This window comes from Sinohyriopsis cumingii, chromosome 2, assembly GCF_028554795.1.
Source record: "Sinohyriopsis cumingii isolate HCF-2022 chromosome 2, ASM2855479v2, whole genome shotgun sequence".
In the NCBI taxonomy this organism is placed as follows: Eukaryota; Metazoa; Mollusca; class Bivalvia; order Unionida; family Unionidae; genus Sinohyriopsis; species Sinohyriopsis cumingii.
In genome coordinates this window covers 26,935,302-26,962,673 of record NC_142962.1, presented here as the reverse complement: position 1 = coordinate 26,962,673, position 27,372 = coordinate 26,935,302, and the positions used below count along the sequence as shown (strand labels likewise).

At 34.6% G+C, this 27,372-nt stretch overlaps 2 protein-coding genes and 1 long non-coding RNA gene across 6 annotated transcripts in view; 1 reads left to right on the top strand and 2 right to left on the bottom strand.

Moving 5' to 3' along the window:
- The window catches only part of LOC149804517 (equilibrative nucleoside transporter 3-like), a 56,057-nt gene extending 41,740 nt beyond the window's left edge, over positions 1–14,317 (bottom strand). Inside the window, exons 1-5 of one of the 4 annotated variants that reach the window (XM_089941002.1) lie at positions 13,796–14,317; positions 8,852–8,954; positions 6,064–6,145; positions 5,571–5,734; positions 3,321–3,415 (exon numbers count right to left, since the gene is read on the bottom strand). In XM_089941002.1, the coding sequence (XP_089797128.1) occupies positions 3,321–3,415; positions 5,571–5,734; positions 6,064–6,145; positions 8,852–8,910 (400 nt within the window). In that variant the 5' untranslated portion in view covers positions 8,911–8,954; positions 13,796–14,317. Of the gene's footprint in view, positions 1–3,320; positions 3,416–5,570; positions 5,735–6,063; positions 6,146–8,851; positions 8,955–13,109; positions 13,229–13,795 lie in introns of those variants that run through there. The other 3 variants (XM_089940995.1, XM_089941009.1, XM_089941014.1) reach the window with 3 other exon arrangements.
- An 81-nt stretch (positions 14,318–14,398) lies between these two features.
- LOC149804515 (WD repeat-containing protein 43-like) overlaps positions 14,399–27,372 on the top strand; it is a 54,978-nt gene continuing 42,004 nt past the window's right edge. Inside the window, exon 1 of the mRNA XM_089940982.1 lies at positions 14,399–14,593. Within this exon, the coding sequence (XP_089797108.1) occupies positions 14,414–14,593 (180 nt within the window). The 5' untranslated portion in view covers positions 14,399–14,413. The remainder of the gene's footprint in view (positions 14,594–27,372) is intronic.
- Positions 15,937–17,641, bottom strand: LOC149804516 (uncharacterized). Its single transcript, XR_016413944.1, has 2 exons — positions 17,196–17,641; positions 15,937–16,385 (listed from the first exon to the last, which is right to left on the bottom strand). It is a non-coding gene; the product is annotated as an uncharacterized LOC149804516 (long non-coding RNA).

Below are 27,372 nucleotides of genomic sequence, written 5' to 3'. Positions count from 1 at the left end.
CCAACTCTGATAACAATAGACCTACGTACCAAGTCTACTAACAACAGGCCTATGTACCAAGTCTAATAATAATATGATCAGTGTTTGCAAGCTCAGTCAATCAGATGCACAAATGCATTTTAAATATGCATGAATCTTGCTCATAATTGTATTCATCCAGGATCTTGGTAAGCCTTGTTACATGTTTAGGCTTTACTGAACAGTAACAAGAAAAGAGCAAAAACAAGCTTTGTAAATAATTTATTTCCCACTAAAAACAAGGTAAAAATGGAAAAAAGAACTTACAGTTTTAAGAATCAAATCCAAAATAATCCAATTACAAATTATTAGTCCTAGTAATATAATATTCTAATAAATTTGAGGTCGAGTCCCAATGAAAATCCAAAATGGAAGACAATGACATATACTATAACCAGTATAGTACTGATGTGTCAACATTTCTTTGTTGTACCACATAAAATAATCCGGTGTTTGAATTCTGAATAAAATTTCAATAAATGTGTTTGTCCAAGAATTCTGTATGAGCACTAAAATATTCCAGGGAAAAGAATTAATAATTCCATAAATTAAAATTTCAACTCAACTGGTCACAACAAAACACATTTCAGTATCCAAGATAAAAAGCCCAAACTGACTAAATTCTCTGAAGACAAAGGTTATACACTAACTTGCGACGCAAAGCAGATTCCCGGATGAGGGTCAACCCTCTGGTAAAAACAGAATTTCGAGAACATCATAGAAGCTATTTAAGTCTAAAGTCACATAGTCCCAGCCTACATCGATTTCATTCTTATCAAACACACATTAAGAATGAATATTTTAAAAAAAAAGTTGTTAAATTGATTTTCAATCAAGGCAAGGAACTAGGTCAGATACAAAGTTCTATTATTAGTAGTTTGTGACTAAACAGTCAGGTCAAACTAATTTCTGGAAAATGTCAAATTCCAGTAAACAAAATTACATTATTATAACATGTAATAAATTTTTTTAAAAATTTAAACTTTCAAACAAACAATTAAATTAAATCAAATATAAATTAAATTAAATATACATAACAGCCTATTTACCTGATCAAAACTGGATCAGAAATACTGCCCAATGCCCTGTGCAGTAACAAGCTCAGCCAATTACATGCAAGATGACCTCATTAATATGCATGACCTCGATGCATAATCAAACTCATGTAAGTTATCCATCAAATACACCTATATTCAAAATGTCCGGTATAACTCAACAACAAAAAAAATTGACTTGCACAGTGGTAACAAGCTTAGGCAAAGGTATGCAGGACTACATTATTGATACAAGTGAATCCAATGTATTACCAAACTTATGCAAGATCTTCAACATATAACCTACAATAGAAGCTTAATCAAAATCAAATAAAAAATATGATTTTCAGAGTGGTAAGAAGCTTAGCTAATGGGATGCAAGATCAGCTTATTAATATAAGTGAATACCATCAAACACATGCAAGATCTTGAGCACATAAACCTACATGTCTGAGAAAAATCCAATCTGACATGGAATGATTTTGAAACAATGAAAGGCTGATCAAATTTCATAGCCTGACATCCTGGACTATTCATTGTTCAAGTCAGGCAAGTAACATTTTCCAAGTTGTTAATCCAGGACAAGTGCTTCTTTCCTATTTAATAAGTCAGGCAAGTCCATATTTTCATGCTTTAATTATTTATCTATCTTTATCTGGCCATTCATGTTGTTGGGGTATACTTAATGCTTGATTCTACCCATTTCCATGTATAGATTTACATCCTGTATCACACCCACCATTGGTCATTGATAATTTTTCATGTCTAAATGTTCTATTACTGATTGACTGCATTTTGGGCTATGTGACCAAATCAAACCATGCCAAGCAAACCAAAGTCAGTATGATTAATTAGCAGTGTTTTAAACAGCTCTATTGTGTCATGTGTACTCAAATCAGATCCTCATGAATGGCTCACTGATTTTAATCCAGTGAGTCAGTGAAATTAAATTAAAGAAAGAGACTTTACCGATATTAGTGTTGGTTTCCTTTATGAGCTGATTAAATGAAGTAATGATTCTTTAACTTTTAACTGATTATATAGAGGATTAACTTCAACGTGATATTCTGTCTGAAGTGAAACAATCATACTAATTAATGTCTCTGTATTTCAATGACAAAAATGTATGAACACTTTAGAATTAGTTGTCAAGCAAGCTGATATTTACTCTGTGGATAAAATGAGTTTGCTAAATCAAGTTTTCTAAATTATTTTCACAATGAGTGTAGTAAGGGAGATTGGGACAAGGAAAATAATTGTGAAAGTGGAGGGATAAAACACAAACTGCAGCTGAGTATAAAGCAAATATTTCTCCCAAGAGACATAGGCCAGAATCTGTGACAACCAAAAAAGTCAAACATGTCATACTAAAAAAAATTCAGCCATATTGGGTTGATTGTTATCCCTGAATTGATTTTATTGACTAAGAAAGAATGTTTTGCAGTTCTTGTAAACAATATCCCAAACTGGTACAGATTAGCAATTTAACTATGTTGGGACAAGTGAAAATGAAAGTTGGATAAGTGAATTTTCTGAAACCACTTGTCCTGGACAAGTGGACGAAAACAAAATTTGATCAACCCTTCACTGAATGGATATATAATCAGGCAAGGAAAATTTTAGTACTGAGTACCACAAAGGTATTACAGATCTTAATTATGACCCCTTGTTCAAGGGGTTGGAGGGAGAGAAAAGATGTAATAAAAAAGTGCAGGGATTTGATATGCAAATAGCTGTAGTTTTATATGCCATCCAAAGTACTCTTCACCCCCAGACAGTGATCCCACAGTCAACATGAAAAATTTGTCACATATATCATGCATCTTTCTGCTACGATCGTTTAAGTCACTCTCACAGACAGTTACCACTTGGGCAATCTACATACCATGTTGGTTAATTTACATGCAATGGACAGATGAATGGCAACACAATATCCCCACCCTACTAAATCATGATGAAGCATCATGAAAATCCTTACTTACACTACACGTTGACTTTGAAACAAAATGATGTTGTACAGACATGACAAGCTAGCTATGCCCTACCTGTAAAACTATAAAGAAACTGTAAAATTTGGAAACTTTAATTTATTCATAAATTTTTAAAGGAAATTAAGCTGAGAAATGGAATTCCTACATACATGAACACATGTCATGGCAATTAACCATTTGTTCTGACTATGAAAATAGGATGTTCAAAATAGTCATGACTTAATTATTATGCATGGTACAAGTTTCCCTCTAGTATGTAGATGTTTACACCACTTACATGTATCTGTATTAACCTTTGTAAGTACAAGGGTCAGAGAAAATAATAATATTGTCATTATGATGGAGGAATACATTCTGGCCTTCAAAGAAATTCTGAAAAAATAAAAGAAAATTAAATAAAATGTGGTGGATTAAATATAAACTCCACAAAATGTGAATTTTGTTGGTGTAAAGTGAAATTTACATTGATTATATGAGGGATGTATAAAACTAATATCCCTCTCAAGTAATCAGGTACAAAATTCTATTTTATTGATCACATGAATTACAGTGTGATAGTCATAAGAGATTTACCAAATTAATCCTGAAACAAACAAAGTAGGGCTTTTATCTCAGCTCCTAATTAGAGGCAGTTGAAACTCAGAGAGATAAATGAAATTCCTCTATTTTCCTTAAATATGGATGTCTTTTGTTTTATTTAGGACCAGTTTAAATAGAGGAATGTACACAGATATCAAGTGGCCTGGTCATGTTCCTTAAGGTTAACAGTAATGTTCTTTAAGATATTTGATTCACTACATTTGTCAAAAATGATCTATTACATTCTGTTGCATTAAAAGAAGACTAAAAGTTATAAGTGCTTTCTTCAGTAACTGTTTGCACTTGAATGTACAGGCCAATACCTGGTATACAGTTTTCTCTATTGCAGAAACTGTGTGTTTAATAAAATCACCACACAGACACAAATGAATAATGATTCTGAACTTTTGTGGCTTATCTGGTGATTCACACTACCTCATATTCTGAACAAGTTTGGCATAGCCTAAGATTGCAAATTCAAACAAGTTTTGGCATAGTTTAAGATTGCAAATTCAAACAAGTTTGGCATAGTTTAAGATTGCAAATTCAAACAAGTTTGGCATAGTTTAAAATTGCAAATTCAAACAAGTCTGGCACAGTTAAGGATTGCAAATGCAAGCAAGTTTGGCATAGTTTAAGATTACAAATTCAAACAAAGTTTGGCATAGTTTAAGATTGCAAATTCAAAGAAGAGTATAGTCTACAAAATCACAGACTGTAATTCATATATGAATATAATCGACAAATCGAAATAAAATAATATACTCAATTCAAAATGATCAGGGTGATGTTCAAATACACACAAGTTTTTATTTCTCAACATTATTCATTTTATTAAATCATTTTAGTCACACAAAAGATTATGTAGTAAATTGTTTCTCTGAGAGTACTAAATCCAATCACAATAACTCTAGGAAATAAAATCCATTACTTCTTGATTCCTGCCCTTTTTACAAGAATATCATCTTTTCTGACTATATACCAAATAGACAAAGAAAAGAAAAGAAAATCTAATTACATCCCTTTAACACCACTAGGTGGCTACCCAAACAGCAGGTGTTTACCAGTTTAAGCTCACCAATACATTGATCGCATTTGCAGAAATGTTTTGGAGGGTTTTATAGTAATGTCATAAGGTAAGCATTCTAATTTACTCAAATATTTGCATTTTCCATCAAATACTGATGGTCAAATAAACCCATGCCCATGAGAAAGTTGAGCTGTTAACTTGGTTAAGGCTTGAGGGGTTATGCAATGTTTCCTGGCTGTTGCATGTCTCACAACTACTTTCCATGCTTAAGAACAGTGATGTGATTTGCATTATTGTCCCTCATGACATAACGATCATGAAGTGTGACTGAATGACCAACTTCTGATAGCCTACAAACACAGAAACGTGTCTCTGGCTATGCGACACAGCTGTGTCCTTTGAACATCTGAACTGTCCAATCTAATAGTTTAGGTCAATTGAAAAGGAATGCAAGTTGATCACCATCCCTACTCAAGTCAAGGCTATCAATAATGTGTTTTGTAGGATAGCAACTTCACTGAGGATCTGATCTGGGACTCAAAGTTGTCTGAGTTGAGCTATGTCAGTACCCATGAAGTGTCCCACGAGTGATTGATTTGGGCCAACTCAGGTCAAAATTGGTCAGCAATGTGACAGGTCCATGTTGTGACCTATTTCTCTTCCCCCATGATGTCAAAATGTGTCATAGATCATTAAGTGGAAGCTCTTTGGAAGATGATAGGATTTTCCAGCAAATGACTACTGCAAGGTTTTATCAATCTCGTCAACACAAGATCTGAAGTTAATTCCATACCCTCCATAGTTGGATCAGAGTGAACCAACTGACTGATGTTGTCCCCGCACTCACTTTGGAGGTTCTACTAATAAGAAGTTGCTTCAAGGAAAGGTATTAAATTCTGCAAATTCCTTGGTGCTGACCTTTTGATTAGAAGAGCTGTCAGGAAGCTGACCATGAGATTTGGTATGGTGCTAGCAACAGTAACATAGCTTTCAAACTTCGTCTGAAGATCTGTCTGACATTCTGGGTTCAAGTAATCTGATCCCTCAGGCAGTGTTGTGTTTCTCAGCTTGTACTTGAAATACTGAAAAAAAAGATAGAAATATTTGTTCCTACAGACACTGAAAGAAATACAACAAATGTCCACATTGCTGTTTGATAATGGCTCAACTCCCACTACACATTCCAAACTGAATATAACGTACAGTGTAAATATGACATCATGACAGGAATTTTAAAAACATTTGAACACCTCTGACATTATGTCATTATAATGTACAGTGTAAATATGACACCATGACAGGAATTTTAACAAGTTTAACAGATGAAAATGCAAAATATGCCGACCGATTTTCAAATTAGTGATGTATCTAATAATGCAAATAATAATTCATGCACTGAGTCAGTGATTACCTCACTAGCTGTGATGAAGAAGTTCCATGGACAAAGTGACCCCAGTCCAAGCAGGCAGAAGATAAAGTACACCAAACAGAACCTGAACAACAGAAAAAAATGCACATATTTTGAATACATTCAATAATTTAATATCATCACTTTTTCTTCTTATGTAATAATTAATAATAATAATACAGTGGAACCCCGCTATAACATGATAACTGGGGTCCACAAAATTGGATCGCGTTAATGCAGGGTTTTACAGTATTTTACTTTTTTGAGAGAATAAGTCATTGGCACATATACATGCATTCATGTCTACGGTATATGATGAATAGGCTAGCAACACCGTTTACTATTGTGCTGTCGTGGCATTCAGTTCATCTATAATACATGTAATTCCATTGAAAAATTGCACACAGATTTACAATATTCAATATTTTTTCCCCGACCACTGTATCTGAATTCAACGTCTAATATATAGCATTAACAGAGTATCAACACCGTTTACTTGCCGTCTGATATCGTACCATCGGGGCTTGAACTTAATCCATAAAATATGTAATTCCATTGCAAAAATTGCATACATATTAAACTATTCAATAATTCTGTCACACATCATTATGTGTCTGAATTCAATAGAATAAATTAACAGCAAAATTAGGTTAAGAAAGAAGAAGCACGTGTACGGTTCATTACGTTCCAGTGTCTATGAACGGTGTCTTTACAAATTTCATACTGCTAATATTTTCTCATATGCATTTCCGTGTACATTTATCCATTGCAAAATTTCCAATAATTAACGATTGTACGCCTGTTCATTTGAACGACTACAACAAGAATAATTACAAATCAACACATGCTTTCAGGGTGCATATAACTTTTACTATCATAAAAAACATGTGAAAACTACTATACTGATCATGGCACAAAGTGCTGAGAACAATTTGCGTTTGTGAACTTGCTTTTCTGTAACGGTAAAATATTTTTATAAAAAATAGGAAATTAATAACAAGTTCATAAACAAACACCATACCCATGTAAAACCCAAGAACTAAGTGCAGTAGGCCTGCAATGGTCACGAGTCACTTTTTAAAAAAAATGTAAAGCTGAACGCATGTACAATTTCATACCCTTTCAATTTCCAGCTAATAAAGTGGACAGTATTTTTTGGTCAACTGATTGCGTCTAATAACACTGCCTAGCCCAGCAAACATGTTGGCAACTTTCGTTTTTCAGTGTTTATTAAATTGTGAGAATCTTTATCAACCACCGCATAGTCTGCTGCTTTGCTGTGTATGCACTTAAATACATGTCGGCTATTGTTTGAGCAATGATGGTATACAGAATTAATTGAAGATAATCACAAAGACGACTTACTGGCTTTACTCATGGATCAGTAACAAGTAACATTTCCAATAATGTTTATTTTGGCATAACACTTCAAGAACCTGGTGAAATTGTGAAATATCAGAAGCCAAGCCAGGATTGTATTATATTCGAATTCATACTCGAACTCTTCCCCAAAATGATAATAAATGTTTTACACACTATTTCTCTTACTTTTAAAAAGTATTTTTCCGGGTGCGAAAAAAATATATGTACATGTATTTAAAATTTCCGGAACCACGCCACGATCATATTATACTTGAATTCATACACGATCTCTTCCCCAAAATAATAATATTTTTGGGGCGCAAAATTCCAAGAAGGAATTGCATTTGTGAACTTGCGTTACCATAATGGTGAAATATTTTTATAAAAAAATAGGAAATTATTAACGAGTTCATAAGTAAACCACATACAAAGGTAAAACCCGAGAACTAAGTGCAGTAGGCCTGCAATGGTCACAAGTCACTTTTATATAAAAAAATTAAAGCTGAAAGCATGTACAAATTCATACCATTTCAATTTCAAGCTAATAAAGCGGACATTATTTCCCGGTAACATGTCCGATGTTTATTTTGACAGAACACTTCAACAACCTGGTGATATTGTTAAATTTTAGAAGATACGACATGATCGTATTATATTAAAATTCATACGCGAACTCTTCCCCAAAATGATAATAAACGTTTTACACACTATTTCTCGTACTTAAAAAAAAATATTTTTTTCCCGGTACAAGAAATATACATATACATGTATTTCAAATTTCAGGAACCATGCCACTAACATATTAAATTCGAATTCATACGCGATCTCTTCCCCCATAATGATAATAAATTTGTTATTCACTATTTCATATACTTTGAACAAAAAATATTTTTTCATGTGAATGAATATACAAAATTTCGGGAGCCATGCCACGACCACGTTATATCTGAATTCACGTTATTGCATGGCGCATTATAGTGGGGTTGCATTGTAATAATAACTGTCATTCAAAAAAGAATACTTTCAATAAAAATAGCTATACTCAGTACAGTAATTTTTCTGTAAATACTATAGTAATGCCCCTTCTGACATTGAAAATTGGTATCTTGGCCAATTGATTATAATAATTATTTCATGTGTCTGTTATCTGAAAATGTCTGATATCAGCTTGTAACAGTAGTCAACAAATGTGTACCATTAACCAAGCCAATAAAATATATTTAAATGTAACGCGTAAGATGAACCACATATTCACCTGTCTTTGGGTACAGCCCTTACAAGCAGGGGTCAACAGTTGATCTGTGTAATATTTACCTGTTTTTAGGTACAGGGCCAAAGGCAGGGCTCAACAGTTTCTCAGTGTAATATCTACCTGTCTTTGGGTAAAGGGACATAGACAGGGTCATCAGTGGCTCTATGTAATATTTACCTGTCTTTGGGTACAGGGCCATAAGCAGGGGTTAACAGTGGCTCTGCATCTGCATCCATTGTACGTTTCAATGAAAACTGTCCATGCAATATTACACTCGTCTCTGAAAGAAAAAGCAAAAACAAAAATTGTTTACAAATTCAAACCCCACTGTTTTGCATTTTATATGGCAAGGTAACAAAACTTCATAAATCAGAGTTAGCTACCCTGAAATAAAGGTGGAAAATTAATGGAATTTGCAAAATAAAGGTCGTTAGTAAGAGAAAATAACAAACTGTAGGCACAATTTAAGACTAGACTGGTTTTATTAAAGAATAATTAACTACTGTAATAAACTTCATGAACTGTAACAACATTAATCCATTCAAGCTCATCCTGAAAAACTTCAAAGGTGGAGAATAAAGTTACATTTGACCTTTACTGCTTTGAGAAATGCAAAAGGAAATATGACGGTTTTTCATGCAATAATTGACCATTGTTTATTATCTTCTTTACAATGGCCCTATAATGCACTACATAACATGGTCCTTGGGATAACAATTAACCCTTTAATGTGTGATTTTGATTTTGTGTGATTTTGATTTTTTCATGCAATTTCATGAGCTCCTGCATCTGAGGCAGACGCTCTAACCACTAGGCCACCACAGCGATCCAACCCTTTAATGTACTACCGTATTTACCGCATATGTTGGGACATGATAAAATAATTATTTATTTTCCTGTCCCAGAACTTATGGTGAAACATTTTTATCACTTTGGTCATATGTCCCAAGACTTAAGAAACGAAATAAATTTTTATTGCATTTGTGCTTGCCACCCCCCCCCATTGCACGTTGCAATAAGATATATAAATAAAACGCTTAATTGATAATTAAAAGAAAGAAACTAACCTTGTGTTATCATTTATTCCTTTTTTCTACATGAGCATTAAAGAAAAAAATATTTCCACCAAATACGTATAAGTGGCGTAGGCTTCCATACTGTCACACATATCAATTATGTCCGATACCATACACTACGTTGTTCATTGACATGAAACTGAGAAACAATTGTGTGTGGTTATGCTCAAAGGTTTGAACATGTTATCCGACTGAAAACTGGAGCCAACAAAATCGCAAACAAGAGGGAAATAGTCAACCGATATCTTGAAGATGCCATATACACATGACACGGTGTTGGGTGGAAAATAATCAAGACTGAATTATATCCAGGTCTACAGGATGACAGTATGTCGCAAATAAAATTCGTCATTTGAAAACACATTTACTTGAGTGCATGTGACAATCTTTTCGCCTGTGCAGGTTACAAAAGTATCATTACTATTTACCCGCAGACATCAGTGCACCTTTGTATTAATTATTACTACAGATGCCAAGCACATAAAGCCCTAGTGTTAAAAAAAAACACAACTGGCAGCCAGCAGTAAACTTCTTCTTTGAACTTACCGACAGGACATCAAAGACAAAGGTTATTTTTATTACAAAGCAAGCCGACATCGGAAGCTGACTTTGGACTCAAAAGCCGAATTTTTTTTAAAGGATATCAATACAAAGGTTATTTTATTGCAAAGAAAGCTGACCTCGGAAGCCGACTATGGATTCTTTTAAGTGTGCCGATTTGTTATTTTTTAGCTTTGAATATACAAAGACTGGCCGAGATATGGAAGCTAACTTTGGTTCCTTTTCACCACTATTCACGAAAATTTTGAAAATAAAGCGAAACAATGGAACAGTTTTTAAAGTTACACAATATAGTGCTTCGTGCGCGAACAGCGATGACCCAGCATCATCCAGAAGATTTGGAGAAAATAAAATCACGTGATGAATTTTCAAAAGCCAGAAGAGAAACATATCATTTCGCTGACAATATGATCATTAATATGGATGAAACTCTAGTGTACTATGATCGCATTCCTGGATGGACTGACGATAAGATGGGCGTCAGAAGTTGAGACTTAGCAAGACTAGTGCAGATTTTAAAAAATCTGACTTTTGTCCTTGCAGTTTCCGCTTCAGGTGGTGTGTTGCCTTTAACAATTTTTCACAGTATGAGAAAGCTAAAAAAAAAATATTCACGAACCAAAAGAATAGATAGTAGGTGTGCATGAGAAGGGTTGTGTTGATGAGATGCTGCTGCAGTGGATTAAAGAGTTTTATCTCAAGTACACAGTTTTATATTTTTTAAAATAAAATTTCAGCTGGAGTGCAATTTCTGACATGTAATTTTCGAATGATTTAAAAGGTGTCCCACAACTTACGACTCGAAAATAACGATGTGTCCCAGAACATACAGTGAACAAAAAAATTACTTTTGTAATTAATTTATGGTGTCCCAACAAATACGGTGTCCCAACATATACGGTAAATACGGTACATAGCATGGTCCATGGGATTACATAATGTGGTCCATGAGATTACAGTTAGCCCTATAATTCACTACATAACATGGTACATGGGATTACATAACATGGTCCCTGAGATTATAGTAAGTCCTATAATGTACTATATAACATGGTCACTGGATTAGAACTCCCTAGATCAAATAGCCCTGGCAACTAAAAATCACTGTTCACAAGCAAAATTTCAAGTAGCTTTCAAATGTTCTACCTAAAATGAAGGGAAAAAAATTGATTTTGGGACCACATAGCCATGCACCATCCTTACCAAGATATGTTGTATTACTTAACGAGAAACCCTTCAACAGCATCTTCAGATCAATGATATATGGTCATCACTTCAAACTACGGTACTAACATTAAACATTTATAAAAGATAAGGAGCGAGTTTTCATCTCAGCTGAACAATAGACCACCTCAAAAGAGCTGGATGTAAAAACTGTCCTACAGTATTCTTTGAATAAATTTTGTGCACATGGTGAGCACTGATGAGAAAATGCAGTTATCTTCAAAGCATATGACTCAATCCCACCAAAGACCCTGTGTAAATATTGGATAAAAAATATGGCTCAATCCCATCAAAGACTCTGTGTAAATATTGGATAAAAGCATGTGACTCGATCCCATCAAAGACCTTGCGTAAATCTTAGATAAAAGCATATGACTCAATCCCATCAAAGACCCTTTGTAAATCTTGGATAAAAGCATGTGACTCAATCCCATCAAAGACCCTGTGTAAATCTTGGATAGAAGCATGTGACTCAATCCCATCAAAGACCCTGTGTAAATCTTGGATAGAAGCATGTGACTCAATCCCATCAAAGACCCTGTGTAAATCTTGGATAGAAGCATATGACTCAATCCCATCAAAGACCCTGTGTAAATCTTGGATAGAAGCATGTGACTCAGTCCCATCAAAGACCCTGTGTAAAATCATGGATAAAAGCATGATATTTCTTCAACTGTTTTTTCACATTTTACAATTAATTTGATTGAGTACAGTGGCTTTGTTTAAGTCAAGACTATTACCGTTATATTTTCTTGTTTCTGTATAATGAGGTCAGAAATAAGACTTTTACTTCTAGCTTCAAAATGTGGAAACTGATTAGTATTATTTATTATTTCTTTGACAGCATTGTTTTCAAATAATGCTACATTGTGCGATAAATAATGCCAACATCGCTAAAACTGACAGGCATGAATGATGCAACAACTCAGAATGGGCACCAACTTTGAAATAGGGTTCTATTTGTCAATAATAATAGTCGCTATATGCCTTTTCTACCTTCATATTATCAGTTTTGGGCATAAATTATTAAACATAACTAATCCAAGTTCAGAAAAAGGCACAAATACATACAATTTCATGAATACATTCTTTTTAGGCCTACATTCCCAAAAGAAACATGCATGTTGTCTAAAATAAAAATGAAATTTAAAATAACCATGGTAGATAGAGTTGTGTTATTCCAACTTGTAAAACTTAAGATTTGACATGAAAATATTCTTTATATATTGCTGAAAGGATTCTTCAGCTGACTATAACTCAAGAGCTGAAAGAAATACTGGAGTTTACAATAGATATAGATGTGTGCAAACATCAGTGTCTGCACAAAATTCCACATTTTAAAGAACAGGCATGATCAACCCATAAAACATCCGTCATTATCAGTAGAGGTTCAGGGTAGTTTTACAATATAAGACGTATCACATGTTATTTGTTTTAGTGCTACATCTTACAACCCAAATAATGGCCTTGTTCTGACGTTGGTTGACACTAGAACAAGTTTCAGAAATATCTCACACACATGGTAGCCTATATCAACATTCTTTCACAAATTGATATGTAATTAATATACTTACAGTGCTATTTTTATCCTGGTGGAATCAAAATCTGACACTAGCAAATAGACACATTTTCATGTTTCGTTAACATACATCTGAATTTGTTGACATGCGACGGTAGTCAAGGTATGCCGAAGCATGTTCAAGTAGGTTCATGTGCTGGATATGTTTCTTGAATGAAACAAAACATTGCTTACAGTTCCAATAGGCATAATATAATTTTATTTGCTTTGTTAAAGAATAATATTTCAACTTAACCCGATTTCGGCATTCCTGGCTTTCATCACTTTCAAGCCAACTGCCAACGAAACCTGAAAACAGGTCCATTTCTTTTGTGAGAATTTGAATTTATTAGAGAAAAGACATCAGAATAAGTAAAGTCTGACTAAAACATTATGACTTTACTTTGTAGAAAAGCGTCGTTATTGATTGCCAGTTGTGTGAGACATTCCTGAAAATTTCACTTTCTTACATTGTTTGTTGACATCAAAACATGCTACACAATTCCATTAGTTAGGCAGTAAGATCCAGACGCCCAAAACATAAATATCAGCATCGAGATCTTACATATAGGACTAAGGTTTGGGGCTGATTTACTGGTCATATAATAGTCCTACTGCAATAGTAGGACTAGCCAATATAACATGATCAATAAAAAAAAATGTGCATAAATCTCTTATAGCTGCAATTCCGAACTCCTTTACTTTGCTCCTCTCGTTTTCGTCTCTTTGTTTTCGATGTCTGATCTTCAAATTTTTGCAGGTAAGAATATTCACCCTTTCTGAATCAGATGGCGTCCATAAACTTCCGCTGGCCCTTACAGCGATCCAATATCAAAAATCCAAGCCAGATTCTCTTCTTTTTTCTTTAGGTAATCAAATTATTATGGAAATGAAAGTGAATCTCCTCAATGTCACGTGCGTGATCCTTATAAAGATAGTACAGACACAATCATCTGCATGTAATCAATGCATGTGATGCTTACTCTCGTCTCCCGTACTCCCATGCACAATAAAACAAAATCCAAAATTACCTCAACCTAAAATTTTTGGGTGGAGACTTGCCCTTTTTATTAATTGGTACCACTTAATACATTGGGATATTGATTGAACAATTAATTATGACTCATTCATTTCTTGGTCAAACTTTGACTCAAAGTGACATTTTGTCGAGTCTCTCACAGGGAACCAAGTTATCTGAGCATTGGAATGTCCTCGGCCTTTTCCGTCAAGTCAAAAAGACGGAAATGGCCAAACGATCGGTTTTCTTAAACGGAACCGGAAATTACCTTCTGTACATGCGCATAAATTCCCACGTGTTAAATGGAGTCCACACCGTTAGCCTTCTCAGATTCAGGGGAATATTTGTTGTATTCTAGTGCTGATGGTGTCTTGAAATTATGGGAAACAGCCACTGGGCTTTTGAAGCAAGAATATACACCTAGCTCGCACCTGTCGGCGACGTGTAGTTGCTTGTCATGGAGCAATTACCGGGGGTCGTCGGTATGTTTTCAACACGGGAATATGTATGATTTGTATCTTTAAATTTCTCCCTACCACGATGGTGTTATACCATGTTATTCGTCCATATAGTTTAAAATCAACAGAGCACAAATTGTAATGTGTAATGAATTCTAATTGCGTTTATTACCCATGTTATATTATTGTAAATGATGATACTTAGTAATCCGTCGAACAATGCATTTTCGTTTTTTCCCCAATATTTAACAAGAAATTGGACAAGTCCAAAAAGAAACTCGCACGTAATATCAGTGACCACTGTGATCTGAATACGTTACCACTATGGTGTGTTATAATATAGCTACGATGGTCTAGTTTGACATTTGTACGTCCAGGGAAGGAAGGTAGCAGTACTCGTATTATATTACTGAACGGCATCCTCCATACAGGCCTGGCAGATAGTACCCACATGCCAATTTTACAAATGAAAACCATCACGGATATTAAAGAAAATCGTCAAACTTAATTTCATTCATCAGTTTAGCTTTATAATTTCGAACCTGATTCTCCTCAGGTAATCTAACTTGCGTTGTTTATTGGTACGAGGTGACTCTGACCCTATCCAACCTTATTTTTGACAGGTGATCAGATATGTTGGTGTATGGGGTCAGAGGTATTTGATTGTTTAAAATTGGAATTCTCTAGAATAGGGAACTGCTTAATAGCAAAATTGAACGACCTCACATCAAGTCATGCTTAAATGAAATTGAAAGGAAGGGTTTATTGTTGATATCACATGACTGTTGTTATGTACTGGCAGCCAAAATTTCAACTTAGAAATTCTGTGTGGATTTTATAACCAATAGATAGATCTTTATAAAACTAAAAGAACAAAACAAAGATTACATGTCTACCTCGTCTGGTTCAAAAGTTATGGGTAAAAATATTCTTCATAAAATGCAGAGATTTTCTTCAAATTTGTCAAATTGCATAAATGGACAAATTAAGTAGTTGATATTATCGAAACTAATTGCAGTTTAAGCCTGGAACTTTCCAGATCTCTTACATTCTATACAGAGACATTGCTCAATTTTTTTGGGAACTCAATTATCGGAAATAACAATGTAGCAGACCCCCCAAATTAACGATCTTCACTAAACTGGTCAGCGGCAAATACAGCCGCAAATATTAAAAATTCAATATCTTGGCCATTTATTTATCAGTTTTTAAAATTTAAGGTGTATTGTGTTCAGATTGCTGTAATCTATCTAATGATTCTATATTCCGTGGATTTAAAAGAATTTAAAAAAAAACATCTCCCTACCCCCTGGGCAGAACTTACATGACATCAACATACAACCACACAAAAAAGTAAAAGCTGCACAACCAATAACACACTTTTATTGCAATATAAAAATTCATGTTATATAACAAATTCAATATCAAAATGTCATGTCTGTTTGGAAAATCCCCAGTCAGCTTTGCATAATATCAAAATCTCAATAAAACAAATACTGCAGGAAAACTTTAAGAAACAACAAAACATCTGATTCAGAAATTGATTCTAAATTTGCTTCTGCAGCAGCTGTCAGCGCATGATGTATCTCCTTCTGCAAATCTGTATGCCTAAAATCATCTTGACATGAGGCTGAGCAAATCTTTTCAAAAAGTTCTTTAATTTGATCAGAAGTGACCAGAAATTTACTTTTAAGCTGATGGAGCTGGATAAAAAAACTTGAAGGTGATGACATCTTGCTCTTGATGCTCAAGGGCTATTTTTCTCCTTTGCCCTTTTTAATCAACCATGTAGACATACGGTGGAAATCTTCATTCTCTGTAAAAGTGCAAAACAGCACAGTTAATAATTTATAAGACCTGTATCAGTGCAAGATTTGGGAAACTGATTTTTTTTCTTCCACAGTTTGAAACTTAAACATTGTAAACAAAAATTATCAAACTTTTAATATTTTTTTTGTGTATATTCTAGATTGAGATCTTCAGGTGGTAGAATTTTAAATGTTTAACTTTGTGAGCATATTTTGTTTTATTTTACTTTACCAAAAAACGTTTTGATATATTTATACATAATACCAAATCATGACATTGAATGATTGATTGCTAGATTGGGACGATGGAAATGTGTTTTTTATTTATTTTTATAGCAAAGAAACAGACAGACATACAGAGATTAATTACTATTTGTGTATGATAACAGTATAAAAGTGTTGATTTCCCAGAGAGACCAACTAAAAATAACAACGAAACTTCGACCAAGAAAAATATTTGGATGAAAACAACAGAACGAAGAAATACATCGTAACAGAAACCTACTTCCGGTTTATAAACGTCCAATAACTGTGAGGAAATGGGCAAAAAAAACCAAAATATTTATGAACAGAATGATTAATTATTCACTCATTTTACTAATTCATCGAATCAATATAGGTAGTTACTATTTATTAAAATTAAATCACTCGCAGTCTCGGAATGCAAGATAGGTTAACATACGGTAATTGTGAACTTCCTGTCGCAGTATACACGCATTTTATAGAAGAGTATCTTATTTAATCCATTAAAATTAAAACAAAAGAAATGCATAAAAATATTCATGAATGTTTGGAAAAGCAAGAAAAACAATACTTACCAATGTGCTTTGCAATTTCTCACAAACGAGACCAAAATCTGGACCACCTGTCGATGAGAGGTCAGCCATTTCATTCGGAATCACCTCACAGGGCGTGACTTGAGATATTTGAATATGACCTTGCGGTTTACACGCTTGCGATTGGCTGCCTTTAATAAGATCTCGAAGCCATGCATATCGTTAAATTCAGTGAAAATTGGGCTTTCCAGCGCATATAGGTATCATATATCAATTTTTAAAAATGGCCGAGATATTTAGCCGGAAAAATGAACCTATTTTTTGAATGCTTACCAAGAAAAGTTAATTTAAACATACATATTTCAAACTTATATGAAAATAAAGGCCGTTCCCTGCTCTACCATGTGGTGCTATTTTTAGGTGTTGACCTGGTGACTTCGGAGTTTAAATGGAATTTCCCTAGCGAAGGCAATATTTCTTGCTTTCACTGCGAGGCGCTCAGCTGACCAAATCGTGCCCAACAATGAAACTGTGTATTTTTTAGATGAAAATTACTGTTCATTCTCTTATTTTTATCAACAAACCAAACAAATAGTTAAAAAGAGCAAGAAATGAACTTTATTTCAGCATAAATTGTAATATTGGTGGTTCATCTAACAATGACGATATAGCTGGTAGAAGATGATCGTTTTTACGTTGCTCTGTCGAAAGTGCTACAGGTCTTAAGGGAGGCTGCCAGTACATACTGTTGTACCTGTAATGTTGTGAGGTTTGGGTAGATATGTTGCTAATGGTGAATACCAGGTAAAATTTCAACATTAGTTTTGTTTAATCTGTCAGTGGATTAAAGACATATTGTACTTGCAATTTCTGCAAAAATAAATTGCATGTATGACATTTGTTGTTTTTAATCTCCTGACAGATGTGATAAAACTACAGTATTGATGGAACTTGGTGTAAAACCCACCCTTTGTATTGCTAGCCATATGATTAGCCAAATCTTGCAACCTGCATACCCATAAGAGGTCTAATAATCATGTGATACCAACAATAAACCAATGTTGAAAATATTAAACTTAAGTCGTGTAATTCTTTTTAAAAAAAAGAAATAATGCACACTTAATTTTTAACATTTATTTCAGGAACAACAACCATAAACATGTCATTATCGCAGCAACCTGGAAAAAGTCATATTTATCAATCATTGTATCATCAGGGTTTTTGTTGGTCTCTCATGACTACTGTATTGACGTGTACTCTATTCTTGGTGAATCTGGCATTCTCCAAGGTTGCTGCAACAGTGATCAAAGATGTCAAAATGTCAAAAATTGGGTGGAAAGGGTCAGAGGAAACTTGGACTACATGTTTCCATCTAAATAGGCTAACATACCTGCATGGACGAGTTTGCGTTTTTTTTTTTAATAATCCTTTTCAGGACAGTATTTAGTTTATCGTCTTCTATAATTTAGGAAATTTCCATACTTCAGTATGCTGCGTATAATTCACTGAATTTCCATACTTTTGGGCAGTTACATCACTTAAAACACATGCACATTAGAGTCTCGCTGCTTGCATTTTTATTTTTTTAGTTGAAAAATATTAAAATTTGACAGTTTTTGCAGTCTTTGTATGTGTAGATCAAGGACCTCACCACTCCACTTAAAATATTCCAGACTAAGTACTTGGAGCAGGTTGGATGATAACACTGAAAACTATTTGGTTGTAATGATGGTGTTTGTGACCCTTGACACTGACTAGTTGAGATTATAACTTAATTAAATGACAAATTTGGGCATTTTTTTAATATCCTTGAAGATTTCAGTTTTTAAAATTGAACTGTTGAGATTGGTGAATCTGGTAGTACTGTATACAGTGAACACACTTGTCCATCTGCTTTCCATTCAATTTTTAGAGGTTTTAAATTAACTTTGACATATTGTTGAACTTGTCATTACATAGTCTAGTTTCATTTGTATATATTTGAAGTTAACTGTCCAAAATATATGGTATAATGCATGGCTCTCCGCAGAATTTAACAATGATTAGTCCTGGACTCTTAGCTTGTAGAACTTAGTCCCCAGCCAATATCCGAGAGCCTCTGGCATAAACTTAGGGAATCCTTTGCTCTCAAAAAAAAGTGGAAGATATTTGCTAATTACAATGTTCCTGCGAGGGTCTGGGGAAAAAGTATTAAATTTGAAAATTGCATTTCCAATTCTGGAAATTGTTTAAAATGACTAAAAAGCCTGGAAAAGGTCTCAAATTTTTGTTGTTCCAGAAATGTGGCTGCACTTTTCTTCTGGCATTACTGTATAATGCAAAGCTGATAAATTCGTGGGAGAAGGCCATGCCATTTTGACTGGTGTTTGCTGACTCATTGAGGGTTAATCAACATTTCATTTCATGGATTATTTCATAAATTTTAGTGTTGTGCTAGTGTGTAATCATTTTAATTTCATTGGATTTTAGTTTTGAAAATTTTAGCTAATGTGCTTTGTATGAATTTGAGTTTTTAATTAAGTGGGTCAGACACCCAATCCAAACAGGAAGATGCATTACCAGCATGAAGAAAGTAGTACCAATACCTTGTGATGTCATTTTCAAATGTCAAAAATATGTTGCACTGCAAATTTGTATCAATTTTTTGACCAAAATCAGCATACCAGATAGTAAATTCATAACTTTTCAAACATTAGATTCATAAATTTAATAGGATCACCAGCTTGTGAGGTATAAACTTTTAGGCTGCTACTTCAGTTATTTTCATTGGCATCCTACATTGTTTTATATATATATATATATATATATATATATATATATATATATATATATATATATATATATATATATATATATATATATATATATATATGAATTACCTGTTGTGTCCTAGCTGCTCTAACTATGAAACAAGACAAGGTAAAACCGAACATGCATTCACTTTTCAAAAAATATAAATTGATTTCCCTAAAACATAAATTCAGAGTGAAAGAATTAGAAATAACTTATAGTATTCCTGTAGTATTTCCTATTTCTAATGTGTTTGTGTGCTAGTACCACAGTAACATTCCAGTGGTATTCTGATGGGCTTAGTGCTAGCACCACAGAGAATAACTGTTCTAATATCTAAAAGTTAGATGTCACAAATATACTTGAATGTTTTCACAATAATCCAACAAGATACTGTCTGTTGAGATTAAATGTTTTTCCATGAACAAATTATCAATAGATCAAAATTCCTCTGTTAAGAGTTTTACAAGATGGATAACTGTTGAATGAAAATGCTGCACTTTAATTCCTGTATACAAGCACTATATGAGCATCAGTTAACGATTTTGAATCTTCAGAAAAGATTCCAGTTATTGAGTTATTCTGTATGAAGAAATATCTTAATCAATCATTGATTATTTTTAATTATTGAGCCAATCAACAATTAGGTCATGCATGACATCTCTACAGGATAAATGTACTCGAGAGCAAGTGGTGTTGACTTGTCCTGCATTCAACACTTTCAGCCTATTTTCACCAAATTAGTTGTTGATGACTTTGGAATCATCTGAATTTGTACGTTACACTACCACGTGATGTGACCTCACTTTTAAAGTGCATTCTGTTGTGTTAAATGTACCAGTTATAAGAGTATTGTCATTAACCCAAATGACTTAAATAAAAACTGTTATGGAATAATATATAATATAGATATCTGTAACATGTCATCAGTAAAACAAAGAGGGGATACAAAATATACCAAGCAGCATATGAAATTTTTTAGAATAAATATGTTAGTCGTAAACAGTGGTAAAAGTATTAGGAGTTGACTCTAAGGAATAAAGATAGAAAATTATGAGGGCTTTATGGGGAAAAAAATTAATAATCTTGGCACATGCCCAGTATCTAACTCCATGTGTGATGACTATGGTAATAAACTGTGACAGAAAGAAGAAGAAAAAAAACAAGTTGCTTAAAATCGTTAAATGTATTTCCCTAGATTACGTAGTGAAAATTTAAAAGACAATCATAAATTAAGTCCCAAATAACCCTAAATGTTCTATCAGAGGTTCAAATGAAATGTTCCAAATGAACTCCAGTAGTTCACAATGATACAATGCAGCAGGTCTTTGAATGAGTCCTCAATAATCGAAAAGAAGTCATTTAGTCAAAAAGATCAATGAGCACTTTTGTAATTTAAATGATTCCTCTCAAATTATAAGGGGTGGCCAAGTGGTCAAAAGCGCTCTCAGTTACGGATCACTGCCGTCTCACCTCCATGTGCATTAGGTTCGAGTCATGGATTCTGCCAATATTGGTATGTAAGAAAGCTTGCCAGTATCTTTTTGTGGGTCGGTGGTTCTTTCTGGGTTTTTTCTCCACTATTAATACTGGCCGCCATGTATAGCCTATCGTGTGCTGAAAAATGGCGTTAAACCCCACAACAACAACAACAATCAAATTAAAAGAGAACAAAAAGCTATAAACTCTGATCAAAGAATGATATCAAACAGGAATGAAAAATTAGTTCAACACATCTTGTATACAAGAACCCACATTTGTCTTTCTGTGTGTAATGCTTGCTAAATGAGAGGTTGCAAAATCAAAACCTGTGGCAACATCCAGCTTTTTTTAAAAAAAATTGTATTTTTATCTTCAAACTTTCTTATATACTCACTCAATCTAATTGGTTTATTGTTTTACTTTTTTCATTCTCATCCTAGGACGGGCAGTCGACCTAATCTTTATATACAGACTTACCAAAGCTATGATACAACAAAATACCCTGGATGTGGGTCATTTCAAAAGGAAAATTCCATCAATTTTGTAAGAAAGTCAGGCCTTGAACTTAAATTCATAGTTGTTCCACTCAGGCGGCAAATTTTTTTGGTTCAACGGCTTCGTCATTTCTATTGGTGGAACCACGGGAAACTAGAGATGTTTCCTTCTCTGCTCAAGCAGCCAAGACACAGCATTCCATCCCAATCCAAAGTTATTGAAACTGTATGTCTGGATCATATTGAACAAGTCCTCAAGAACAAACAGTTATCGTTTTAAGTGGCAGGGAAATTTGCTAGAGTGAGGCAGCACTACACTTTGAAAGCATACCAGGGAATGGAGAATTTTCACATATTGTTGTGAGTTCAAACGCATTGCGCTGCTGAACACATCAATACTTCAGCTAGCTAAATGACTACTATGGTGAGAAACAGTGCCATTTACCATAAATGACTACTGTTCCATGATCTCCAGCACACTGTCATTATAGGATATTGGACAAAACAAAACCTATTTTACATGTGAATTTTCAAGTTCACGTCCTCAAAGGCACTGGCTCTGTACCCAGAGTGGAATCTATAATGAGTGCATACCTGGTTGAATTTGAACCGCTCTGAAGGGTCTTATATGTTCACCTCTCATAAAAGACCACCTGCTTCCTATTCGCACTAGCAACAGCAGACAGATATATGCTTTATCAGTAGACCTGAACTATTTTGTAGTTCTGATAGGATGAATATGTATCACTCGTGATGGCCCGTTTCATTGCCACGAACCAACATGGTATCTTTCATGGGTGCTCATGGGAATCAGACTGTTGTGGTGCAACCCCTGTCAGCTGAATCTCAAGGTCATCTACGTAATCCCGTGTGGGGGCTCTAATGTGGCATCTAGAGAGATCTTGCCTTTGAGATATGGAAGGGACTTCTTGTTCTGGATAAAATAGGTTATCCTTGTCTGCAAATTGGAAATCAACAAGATATCAGATTAACTTAATACACCTCTTGACTTGTGGATTTAGGGCAGTTGCAACAAGTGTTGCATTCGAGCAAAACTGTTTCCAAGCTGGCATTTTACAGGCTGTGGAATGAAGGTAAGAGTAAACTTTCTCCAGCTTTTACCTTTGAGATATTTCAGCTAGACCAGGTGGGACTTATTTTCTCTGGTCTTTTGGCAGCTTCACCACTTCACTGGATTTGCAAGAGAGAAATTTTCCCTGTTTCCAAAACTTCATCCCAACATAGCGAATCAATCCTCCAGCTGGATTATCTATCTAGAAGCTGCATCAAATGCCTTAGGAGACTGGAGATGGCCTCTGTGGGGTGGGGGATGTAACTCCCATCACCTCTTGCCTATTCTAATGTATTGTGATTGGGTAACGTATTTGAAGAAGAAACCAATTTTTTCTATTTTTAATAATACTTACCTACTTACTTAATAATAATTAAGTGGATTCAATTTTAAGTCCACCCTCCATCCCCATTTTAGGGCTGTAAAAAGAAAATTTCATAATGACCATCCTTTAAGGTCCGTATCCAAGGGGTGACATGGTCCGTGAGGTGGAGTTGCTCTTGGGGAAGTTTTAAAATCCTATGTATGATACATAAGTGACAAAGTACACTGTAATGAACAGGACAACAACTATGCGTAATCTTGAGCCATTATTTACGTAGAGGTTGAATTTGTTAATATATTAATATATACGTTAATATATATAGCCACCAACCCACACAAATTTGGGGTGAATTTCACGACTTTTTCAGCGATTCACGCCATAAGCCAAAAACTCACGAATTTTCCAATCCTCAATTATTTTAAATCTTTAATAAAATAACCGATTTCCCATTAAGCGCTAGTCGTGATATTCGCAGTTGCCGAAACGGTCAGGTAGCCGATTAGTACAGTTGGCCTGGTAGCAAGCCTTTTAGCCTATATTAATCTATATGTATAAGATTAGTTTTACAAATGCTTTTGAGAGAAATTGGTGGCTAACCGGAAATTTGCTCCACGCATGCGTCAAAACATTGATTTGAGTTACCGTTCAGCATCGCATGTAAGATTTTGAAAATGTCTTCACCACCAAGGAAAAAGAAATGTATTACTCAAAAAGTGAAGTTTAATTTGGAATATATCAAAAATTGGCCATGCATTCTGCCATTAAACATTGATATTCATTCATGCTTTTTGCACTCAGTGTGCCATCGCAGAAACGATGTGAGGAAGAATGTCGGTTGCAAAAAACACGTAGAAGTTGGGAAAATTAAGAATTCGCAGATTTCAGCTCTGGAATATTTTAAACCATTGGCAGAAGACCTGCAGGCTACCAATGCTGAAGCATTATTTGTGAGTTTTCTTGTCGAACATAATCTACCTTTATCAGCTGGAGACCATGCTAAACATTTGTTCTGACAAATGTTCCTGGACTCGAAAATCGCTTCCAAATTTTCCTGTGGAAGAACCAAAAATGCTGCAGCTCTTGTGCATTCCTCACAGCAACAGTGACAGCAAAAGAGTATTTTCTTAGTACGGAAAAATAAGACAGACTTTATGGCCTTCTTAGCTGCAGAAAATTTGTCAGCAATTTTAGTCCCCATGATCAACCAGCAAGCAATAAGTCGGAACTGTTTAGAAAACAAATTTATGATCAAGCAGTTGAGGAAGTTCAAGTCTGCCACAGTATAATGTCTTGATAAATAAATATTTCTGCATATATGTAGTGTTTTATTTTTATTTTGTGAACTTGATGTAGTATTGACGGTTGGAGTGGTCAGAGTGGATGGAGTTATTGTCATGGTATTTTCACGAATTCATGTCCAAATTCATGACATTTTATCCCTATTTTCACTAATTGTGAGCCTAGAAGGTTGGCAGCTCTGAATATATATCCAAGTCACCGATTCTGATCTTAAAAAAAAACATGTTTGAATGTTTTATCATCAAAGGATATCATGCAGGAAATTGATAGTTGCTACCTTACTGGAAAAAGGGTTAATGGTCAAACAGCTATCAAAACTTGGCCTAGCTACTGATCTGTTGGTGAATACATTTCGCTACAAACACTAGAACTAACCGGGCTAAGGCGAGGGCATTTTTAAAAAAAGTATGGTCAGTCAATGTACCTCTTAAATAGCTCTTGTTCATCCATCAGAATGATACTGAATTTTGTCAGTCTAAGTAAGGATATATTCCAAACACTAAGCTAGGGATCCGACACTTTCTTATACTTAGCTACTGTCCTATCCGAACTATCAATTCTAGCAGCTTTAGCACTCTTCTGAATCTCGTTACGATCTTCGTAAGCTTGCCATTTAATCCCAAAATACTTATCCAAATTTACGAATGGCATTTTGTCTAAGTCTCAACATGTCTTGTTTCTCGTGCACTACTTATTCCGATACATTCGGAAATGAACACAATAACGAAAGCTAAAGTTGTTTATTTGATGTACTTTTATAAATGACCACATGTACATCTCTGGGTCTTTCTGACTCTGAATTCAATCACTGTAAATATCAGTACATTTTCCCACCCGGCCGCTAGTCAAAGCCTTTGACCTGGCCGCCCAGCTATTGCATCATGTTCTTTTTTATGTACTCTTATAATTGCAACATGTATGCACATCAAGGGGTCTTTCAGTCACTGAATTCTGTCATTGTAAATATCAGCACATCTAATTGATCAACACATTTTCCCACAAAGCAGGTGGCTGAAGCAGGACTGGCAAGTCTTTGAATTTTGCTGCACACATATTACATGCGTACGGAGTACTCCCGCCTCAGTGATTTTAGGCATCCCAGATTAAAAATTGGCGTCCAAATACGCGTAATTAAGCGTTTCCGAGATCTCTGCTTACTGAAAACTGCTCAAACTAACAGAAAAAAAATCAATTGACTTACTGAGATTGACTCATCATGGTTGAAAAGTCTACAATAGTGCTGCCATTTGTCTGCTGGGGAAAACAAAGCAGTGCTGCATTTACATGCTGCTGGATCAGGGTCTTGTTTATCAAAACATTGTGCATTGAGTAAACAATGCAGGTTTACCTTTACAATCTAAGAGAACACATTTTTAGTAAAAAGTATCGACTTATAAGTAAATGTATATGATACCCAATCATAATACAAGTACACTCTCCTAGACTCCCCGCAGTTGCCTATATTTAGAGTACATGTACATCACTAGTACTGAGGTATTCATGGGATTTGGCACCAGTCGCTTTATGAAAGTGAAATCACTCTATCAAAACTGCACCTTAGTAGGCAGGTAAGTTTTTGCTTCTAAGTTAGAAGTTTAACCAGGAGGGGTTGTATCTGCAAGTTAGTAGTAGTTCTCCTAAGGTATTATGTTTGGGTATGCATTATTAAAGAAAAACATTTTACTAAAACAAAAATTGTATCAGGACTCGGGGAGGGAGTTAGTGTGTTTCCTAATTCGTGTTTAAAATGTTGGATGAGTTAATTGGAATTAGATTTTGTCAATTCCTTTTTACCACCTCAATATCCCTAAAGTGAATATGCTTGACACAAATAGCTCCAACAATGTTGAATTTTGTCTCATTGATGGGCGGAGAGTACAAGTTTCTGTAATGTCCCATTGTATCCAGATGGAGTTACTGTGCACACCACACTTTCTTTAGGAGTCATATACAACTGCATAGTGGGGCAATAGGTTATCAACCTGTTGCCCATGTAAATTAATGTACATTGGTTTTTGTTTTGTTTTTCATTCTTCCAGATCAAATTTTGCATAACATTAACTTCATGTGAACTTCCTTAATGTAAACATTTTATATAATTTCAGTATTGTACAATCCGACTGCATTCAATGAGCCAACACATTAATATGAATAATACCATAGGAATTATGGTAATAAATTATTAATATGACTGTACAATGAAATAATCTGCAAATTGGACTGATTATCATCAGCTTATTTCTGAATTTACGTATATCACAACTTGCAGTGCATATTTATTTCTATGCAGGAAACATGTAAGTTGTTCATTGCCAGACTTTCACATCTGAAAGAAAGAATTCATAATTAATTGGGAAAATGCTCTTCTTGTTAGCTTTTGCTTTTAATATGTGCTTAGAATTTTTTTTAGATAAGGCCCAGTGCTGATGACTTAAATAAACTCAAGCCCTAACTGAAATTCCAAAAGCTTGGACTCCAATTTCCACATGCCCAAAATTTTCCCTTTATTTAATATTGTCACACAGTGTTGCAGTATCGACAAATCGAATATAAATTCAAAGGGGTTTGAAGGTGATGCAGGAGTCGTTAGTGTTCATCACTACACTCAGTAGGGTCTGGATGGTCCTGGTGTTCAAACTTCTGCGCTGGATTCTCTGACTGAATCCTGGTCAGAACTGCGCTGTATGTCAGTGTGTTGTTTGCAGTATGTGCAAAGAATTAATAGCCCCCCTTACTTTATTTTCTTCTGTCGTGCTT